This window comes from Xiphophorus couchianus, chromosome 9 (genome assembly GCF_001444195.1).
Source record: "Xiphophorus couchianus chromosome 9, X_couchianus-1.0, whole genome shotgun sequence".
Classification (NCBI taxonomy): domain Eukaryota; kingdom Metazoa; phylum Chordata; class Actinopteri; order Cyprinodontiformes; family Poeciliidae; genus Xiphophorus; species Xiphophorus couchianus.
In genome coordinates, this window is record NC_040236.1 from 12,115,224 (window position 1) to 12,124,069 (window position 8,846).

At 38.1% G+C, this 8,846-nt stretch overlaps 1 protein-coding gene across 1 annotated transcript; it reads left to right on the forward strand.

The window, feature by feature from the left end:
- Positions 1–127: 127 nt before the first annotated feature.
- On the forward strand, positions 128–4,557 carry tmprss9 (transmembrane serine protease 9). The gene is made up of 8 exons (XM_028027879.1): positions 128–260; positions 942–1,091; positions 2,443–2,556; positions 2,683–2,848; positions 2,931–3,205; positions 3,480–3,622; positions 3,966–4,251; positions 4,336–4,557. The coding sequence occupies exons 1-8, from the start codon at positions 128–130 to the stop codon at positions 4,476–4,478; spliced, it is 1,410 nt and encodes a 469-aa protein (XP_027883680.1). The 3' UTR covers positions 4,479–4,557.
- The last annotated feature ends 4,289 nt before the right edge of the window (positions 4,558–8,846 follow it).

The window sequence follows — 8,846 nt, forward strand, 5'->3', positions numbered from 1 at the left end:
GCTGATGGAAATCTCTTCTAGTCTGGTTTATTTTACTGTGTTTCTGTTTTATCCTTAGACTCGGTTCACTCTATGCACCCATCACTGTGAAGACAGTTGAATGTGAGGCTGGAGCTGGGAGTCCACGATGGACGTCAGTAGGGATGGCAGTGGAGGGTCGTGGCCACCCTCACCCTCCAACACCGGCTGTCATAAAGGCATTGTTGCAGTCTGCATCATCCTTTTCCTTATTGTGGGCATCTTTGCAGGCCTCGCTATTGGTGAGTCACAAGAGTTTTTATAGTTATATTAATTACAAAACATGGTTGTTGTTTTTTTTTGTTCCTTTGACACCAGTTATATAGTTGTAAAAAAAAAAATATTCCCCATTAAGGGGCAGTACTATGTTATACAACAGCAAGTTATAACGTTATTTCCTCTTCAAAAGCATACCTGGAAAGTTGCTTTGATTCTTTCATGCATGTATGAGAAATCATTGAGTCTCCTGTGGCAGCCATTCGGGGGGCCCCTAAATGCTTGTTTTCACAAACTGCCACCTTTTCCAAGCCAAGCTTCTGCCTCACAGAGCCCCCTCCCCATCCACTTCCCCTTTCAGCTCCTTCAGACTAGTGGCAGCTGCAATTAGCAAACACCTTGTGGAACTGCGCATCAGCTGAGCTCATCATGTGAACTACTCATTGCAAATGTAGTCGTGCCCTAATTTATAACTACAAGAAGTTGGTTTTATTTCACAGAACATTGTTAAAGTTCCCATCTTTTCTTTAGAAACGCATGCAGGTTGTTGTGGGGTGCCCTATTTTTCTTTTTTTTTTACATGATTTTATAATGATGACTTTGTGCATCCAAATATGTAAAGTCTTTTAATGGTGATAATAATCTGCTGTTTCCTATGCTTCTTTTGTTTTAATTGAAAGCTAACATTTCCCCTCTTTCGCTGGCAGCATACCTGCTGGAGGAACCGCATGATTTCTTGGAAACCGTGGAGCTGAAGGGACTCAAGTACAGTCCTGATCTGGAGGATGGAAACTCTGGTTTCTCTATAATACTTTCCTCAGCTTTAAAGTCCAAAGTGAGGGCTGAAATATCATATGGTACAATCAGAAGCATTTATGCAGAAGGATAATATTGTAATTTATTTTGCTATTTCAGGTTAAAGATATCTTCACTGCCTCATCGATATCAAAACATTATTATGGCTGCAGCATTATTGCGTTTGGGTAAGTAAAAAAGGTAGTTTAACCAAGAGAAACTGTCTAAGATAACACACTGAAGTATGCTTACTCTTTTACAGTAGCATACATGGTGATGTGATGGCAACATTAAGACTGTTCTTCAGGGTATCCAAAATCCAGCAGTATTCTGATAACTTTTTTCGAGACCTGCTGAGAGCAGGGCTCAGCTCGGTGTTGCATGGGAAACCACTAGAGGTGCCTGGGTTTGGACAGATCAGCGCTATCGTCTTACTGGGTAACTATCATCTTGATGATGATGATGATGATGATGATGAGCAAGTGAGAGAAATGGGGATATCAGAGCTAAATGTTTAATTTCCAACAGGAGCCAGTGGGAAGTCGTTTTATGTAATTGGAGATGAGATGATAGGTGAGTTATTACATTTTTTGTTTTTCTAGGCTTCAAAATCTCAGAATTTTTGAAATATTCTGTTTTAATTTATGTAGAAGATTTTTTATTTAATCCAAAAACTTGGATTTAAAATACATTAAGTCTGTGGTGCCTGTATAAGCATCATTCATACCAATTTAACTTTTTACATTTTGTCATGGGACACAACCACAAACCTTCATAATTTTGGAAGGATTTTATGTGATAAAGGACCTGGTGTACAGTTATGAAGTGGAAGTGAAATGATACAGAAAAAACTCAGAAAAGTTACATCAGTTAACAGACAGGAAAATGAAGATCCTATGGTGTTAAGATAACTTAGGGGGAAAGTTGTGAAGAAGTTTAAATCAGAGTAATGTTCATTGCCTGGCACAACTGTAACACTAAATTGACAGTCTGGGAAAAGTATGGGCTCAGATTTACATCTGTAGATGTGGAAAGTTGTTATACACCAGTCCCATAAAGCCTGCAGCTGTAACTGCAGCATAAGTCTGTACTATGAAGTATTAATTCTGGAAGGCTGAATGCAAATGAACTCCTCACTTTCTTAGATTCTTATGTGCATCCTTTTTGGAAAACCATTCATAATATTTACTCCTTTAAACCCTGATTAAAAACATTTGATTTTGTGGTTGTAACAAAATAAAATGTGAAAAAGATCAAGAGATATGAATACTTTAACAATATGAATACCTTAACAGGCAACTTCTTCTGCTTCTTCTCTTACAATTTCAGAATTCCTTTTAAAATATTTTATTGCCCAAAGTCACTCTCTTCCACCCTCATCTAATTCCCTTCTCTTGCATGTGGGATTTTCAGCAAGGTGTCCAGAAAATGCTTACACTTGTGAAAACGGGGAATGTATTGCCAAAAAAAACCCAGCGTGTGATTTCATCCCCGACTGTGCAGATGCATCTGATGAGGCTCGCTGTGGTAAGCAGCTTCAGAGTACAAGTGTTTGCTACACTGAATGTCAATATCAAGCAGGCACAGTTTGCAGAAAACCCAGCACGCATTACAAATACAGATCTCCTCTGTATTGATGTTGATCCTGAACAGACTGCGGCTTACGCCCGGCAATGGGGAGTCGGATAGTTGGTGGTGAGGACGCCCGCCAAGGCGAGCTGCCCTGGCAGGTCAGTCTGAGGTACCACTGGAGGCACACATGTGGAGCCTCCATCATCAACGAGCGCTGGATCATCAGTGCAGCACACTGCTTTGAAGGGTATTTTACTTGTATGTGATTATTTATTTTATATTTATCCATCTTGAACATTTTCCAAGGCTTGTATCTTTTCTCATTTCAGTGCCAACAATCCCAGTGAATGGACAGCACTGGTTGGAGCCAACCTGGTCAACGGCATAGAGGCCAAGTCGAAAACTATTAACATCAAGTCGATAATTGTCAATCCTGAATACGACCCCATGACCAGCAACAACGATGTGACTATCCTGGAGCTGGAGACGCCCCTCACCTTCAACTCTTACATCCAGCCTGTCTGTATTCCCCCTCCATCCCACGTCTTTGAGCCCGGTCAGAGCTGCATTGTGTCTGGGTGGGGCGCTCTGCAGCAGTTTAGCAGTGAGTTTGCGCATGCAAACACTTTATTCCATCAAATCCATAATTTAAAACTGAACGCAACTAACATTAATATTAGATTTATGTATAATAGCAACATGTTGTCCTAAATATTGCCTTGTGACATCAGTGTTCCTTCAATAAGTATTGTTTTTTTTGGCCTGCATTTATTTTTCCCATGCACACACTAATTAAAAATAGAAGCTTATTTGCAAATTCTCTATGACTTTACCAAGTCACGTATTGATTTGCACTGTGTTCTTCTTCTGTTGTTCAGCACATGTCCCTAACATGCTGCAGAAAGCGTTGGTTAAGATCATAGACTCCAAGGCATGCAATCAGTCATCTGTGTACAGAGGTGCTATTACTCACAAAATGATGTGTGCTGGATTCCTACAGGGGAAGGTGGACTCCTGTCAGGTCAGTGGAAGCTCACATAAGGTGGAGTTTATAATTTTCCAATTTTGTCCTGCAGCATTTATTGAAGATCTCTTATATCAAAGGTGATTCATTCCTAAAATAAATCCTATGGGTAGAGTTGTTGAGATTATCTGCTATCTTAATAAGGACAAATTTTTATAGGAAATTGTCTTGTATAAGAACACTGTGGCTAATAACTACAGAGGCTAACAATGGCTATCAGCCTCTGTAAAGAAAACGTTATAAGATTCAGGAATTTCAATTTAAGATTTTGTGGCTTAGTTAGACAAACCTCTGGCAGGATTCCTTCAGTTAAACCCATGTCCATGTGTCTGACCTGCAGGGTGACTCTGGAGGGCCCCTTGTGTGTGAGGGCGGACCCGGGAGGTTCTTTCTGGCTGGGGTGGTGAGCTGGGGTGTGGGTTGTGCCCAGGTCAACAGGCCTGGAGTTTATGCCCGCGTCACCAAGCTCAGAAACTTTATTTTAAAATACACAGATCCAGCTTTGGTCAATGACCAAGTAAAGCCTGTTCCAACAATACCAGCCCAATTGACCAGTAAGTCCTCTGGGAGCCTCCCAGTGCCTCAGAGCATGGCAATGGATGAACCTGCTGGAGTCCCTCAACCTGGTAATGTGGCCATCAAAACTGGGAATTTATTTCTTATTACAAATAACCCCATGCCCGTGACATTAATACTGTTATGTATTCCAGCCACAAACTGCAGTGAGAACTTCCAATGTGGCTCCAGTTTGTGCATCAGTAAAGTCAACCCGGAGTGTGACAGAATCCCCGACTGCCCCAATGAAGCCGACGAGAAAAACTGTGGTAATGTTTATGGGCATAAAACACAGTGAATGTTGGGTTTCGACAACTTGGTACTTGAGCTGTGTCTTTGCTCCAGACTGTGGAGTTCGTCCTGCGCTGGGCGTTCAGCGGATCATAGGTGGAGTCACGGCTCGGCGGGGAGAGTGGCCGTGGACTGGCAGTCTGCAGTACCAGAAACAACATCGCTGTGGCACCACACTCATTCACAAGAAGTGGTTACTGACTGCTGCACACTGTTTTAACAGGTACAAATATCTCCAATAAAATAAAAATGTTTTAATCATAATAAAATGCCTCAACTAACAGTTTTATTTCATGGTTTTCATCCATAGTGATTCTAGCCCCACTGAGTGGGCTGTAAGCCTCGGGTCTGTGCTGCGGTCTGGGTTAGGCGCGTTGGTTATTCCCATACAGAGAGTGATCATCCACCCGGCTTTCAATGGCACCAACATGGACCATGATGTGGCTCTGGTGGAGCTGGCAGTCCCAGCCCCGGTGTCCTACACCATCCAGCTGGTGTGTCTTCCCTCGCCGGCACATCTCTTTCTGGAGAACTCAGAGTGCTACATCACAGGCTGGGGATCCATGAAGGAAGGAGGTGAGAGTCACACAAAACTTTTTTATGTTGCATGTTTTTGATAACCAAACAAATTTTAATATAAAATAATTCCTGCATATCCATATAAATGATTATTTTTACTATTATCCGAAAAGAAAAAGAATCTAAACCAAACTGACCCTATGTGAAAAGGTAATTCCCACATTGAAATTATACCTGGTAATGCCACCTTTAACACCGAAACTACCCTCAAGAGTTTGAAATAATCAGCAATGACTGTCAACATTGCTGATTAGGTGTTTGAAGCACCTCAGCACAATTTAAGGTTACGTACAGTATGTTCAAATTATAGATATTATGATAAATATTGTGGTTATTATGTATGATTTTTAGAGGTAATCTCACCTTAAATAGGTATTACTAAGCATATGAAATTTTGTCACAATAATTATTAAAACCGGAAATAATTTCACTCATGTTCCATTTGATGAATTGGATAAAATGTTTAAATATTTTGCTAATTTTTATTATTAAATATTAGTGGCATTTTCACCCTTTTTATTAAATATCTGAATCAAAAGTTTAATGTTTCTAAAATTTCATGAACGGAAACAAAAATGTAATTCTTTTTAATGTTTTCTTTACACTTCCCTAGGAGTGCTGAAAAACATCTATAATTTTTTTTACATTGAGAAAACAACAGTTGTACCCCAGATTCAGTAAATTAGAATATTATTGAATAATGCATTATATAAACTAATTAAACACAATTGAATGTTTGCAAGCCATTAATTTGGTTCATTACAATGACTTTCCTTTATTTAACATGATTTAACATGACTTTTGTTAACACAGTTAACAAAAACATATCATTTAAAATTAAAATATTACATAAAACCAATAAAAAGGAAAAAAAAAACATTTTTAATACAGACAGATAGCCTTAATAAAGGTTGTCAATTCTCAAAAGACACTTTTAAAATGACGAATGAGCCTCATCAGAACACACCTCCTAATTTATTGAATATGACTGTGTATAAAACACTTTTCACAATGTATTTCTTTATGAAATTTCTATTCATTATTCTACAAAATACCATTATATTTGCTACATTGAAGTTTTTGTACCATTATTTAATAATATTGATGCAGTAAGGATAATTACTTCCCCCAGGCTCTCTGACCAACTTGCTGCAGAAAGCTGCCGTGAACATCATTGATCAGGAAGACTGTCAGCTGTCATATGGCAACGTGCTGACTCCCAGCATGATGTGTGCCGGATTCATGGCGGGAGGACGGGACACCTGCCTGGTAAGAAACACCATGCAATATCATTTTAAAAAGAAACATATCTGTGCCTGTTTTTATGCCAAGCTTCTGGGTGGTCCACTCTTGGCAGTTTGTGGGCAGTAACAGGAAGCTCTGAGGGATTCTGGAAAGTTGGGCCCTTTTTTAAACAGTGGTTGAGTAGTTCAGTGAGAGCAAAGTGAAGCTCTCCCTTCATACCTTAAAGGTTTCTAGGACTGTGGAAACCCAAATATGGCAGAATGAAGTCGCAAGACATTAGAGAAGAAAGAAGAATATGGTAAAAGTTGGCTTTTTTGAATTATCTTAGGCACATCTAACCTTGTTTAATTGTTCTTTGATAAAAACAAAAAGACTAAGGCAGGAATTTTCCTGCCTTAGTCAAAGCACCTGGTCACATAATTTCATTTTTAATTATGTTATGTTAATTAAACAGCTCTGGAAAAAATTGAGATGACTTAAAATGATCAGCGTTTCTCTGATTTTACTCCCTATAGATATATGTTTGAGTAAAATGAACATTGTTCTTTTATTCTATAAACTATTGACAACATGTATCTGAAATTCCAAGAAAAAATTTAGTATTTATTTGCAGAAAATGAAAAATGGTCAAAATAAGGAAAAAGATGCAGCACTTTCAGGCCTCAAATAATGCAAAGACAAGTTCATAATCATTTAGAAACAACAATACTAATGTTTTAGTTCAAGAAGAGTTCAGAAATCAATATTTGGTGGAATAACTGAGGTTTTCAATGGGGGTTCAGTGCAGCGGTCTCGTAATTTTTTTCCAGAGCTGTATTTTTGATATTATTTTATTCTTGCTCAAAAATTAACTAAACCTGTATGTTTTTTTCTTGTTTTTTTTTTTTACTAAAACCAAAAAAATAGTGTACATTTTTAGAAAAAATTATTTGTACCTATAGTAGATAGAGCTGAGGCAAAAAAGAAGTTTCAGGTATTTGCTTTTTTAAAACATAGAAAAAAATAATAGTTGATTGCTTTCTATTTCTTTGGTTTTAGAGTTTGCTTTAATCTCTCTCCAAAAAACATTTTTGCTGTATTTTATCAACTTTAAATAAAGGGTGACTCAAAGTCTGGTTTGATCAAATGTTAAAGGATATTTAGTTTAAAATGAAAACAAAAGCTAAAAATGTGGTTACTAAAAATATATACTTCTTGTAAATATATTTTTCAAGTGAAAAAAAAAAAGAATTTAAAATGTTAACAAAATTTATATTGCTCTAGTTTTTCCAAATGTCCATTGTATCACCTGTAAGTTGCAGTCTGGTGCCATAAATAGCACAAAGTTCCCCTTTTATTTACCAGAGACCTAAAAATGAGGCCATTTATATTTTGGTTTAAATAACCAAACTCTTGATGTTTCCAGGGGGATTCTGGTGGGCCGTTGACGTGCCGCCATCACTCTGGCCCGTGGTTTATCGCTGGTGTGACCAGCTGGGGACACGGATGTGGACGAACTGGTTTTCCAGGGGTTTATACTCGGGTGACCTCTGTTAGGAAATGGATATCAACACACCTACCTTTTTGATGAGGGAGGAAAAAAACTGTCTGTAGAGAAAAACTTGTGGAAACAGTGGATTTTACTGGTACATCTTCTCCACATTCCCATACTGTACAAGGACTAAAGTCATGCCAAAAGCCAGATAAACATTTCCTCAGTTAACAAAACCCTGACCTATGTGTCATGGGTGCTGTTTGCAACACTGTGCAATAGCCTAACCTGGACCATTCAACATGTACTGATGAAACAATCATCAGCTGTGGGTAACTCACTACCAACAGTTGCATGATTAAAATTATTTATTACACTTATTTATTTTCCTGGTAGGTATGAATACTGGTAAGGGTGCTGTTTCTTTTATTTTTTATACTGTCTGAGAGTACACTGACCAGCCTCAGCATTAAAAACCACTGATCAGCATGGATCTGCTTATTGCAGTGCTGCATGATGCTGGCGATCCCTGCATCCTGACATTTATAGGGATGTTCTGAATTCCTGCAAAGTTGCACCTTTCTACACAATATTAATGTCTCAGGTATGACACAAAAAACAATTTTATATGGCCTCAAAATTTGGATTGCAACCTGATTGTGCAACAATGGGATGTGCAGTAATATTATAGTTCTTACTCATTTCTTAAATATGATTGCCTCCGTACCTCATCTTTAGAGGTAATTTATTTAAAAAAAAAAGGTTGGATTTTTAAAGTTTTCAGTGAGATTAAGATGCTACAGGCTTTTTACTCCTCTATCCCAGCTAAGCTAGCAAATTTATCTGAGGTTGTTATAAAGGTCTGGGGTGCACAAACATTCAGCTGGTGTTCAATGCTGTTGATAAACTGTGTACTGTTCTTATAGGTTCATTTATTTTTCTTTAGAAATTCAGTGTCATATTTTTAAGACAAGATGGGGTTTTCTTGGGAAAGTGTGTGTAAAAACTACTTAGACTAACTTGAGCTTTATAAATGAAACTTGTAGTGTTCTTTCAATCATACTTGATGAGACACACAGA

Coding starts and splice junctions, on each gene's coding strand:
- tmprss9 (XM_028027879.1), top strand. CDS start 128: ATGGACGTCAGTAGGGATGGCAGTGGAGGGTCGTGGCCACCCTCACCC. Junction 1,092..2,442: donor GAGGGCTGAAATATCATATG/GTACAATCAGAA, acceptor TGGGATTTTCAG/CAAGGTGTCCAGAAAATGCT. Junction 2,849..2,930: donor GCAGCACACTGCTTTGAAGG/GTATTTTACTTG, acceptor TTCTCATTTCAG/TGCCAACAATCCCAGTGAAT.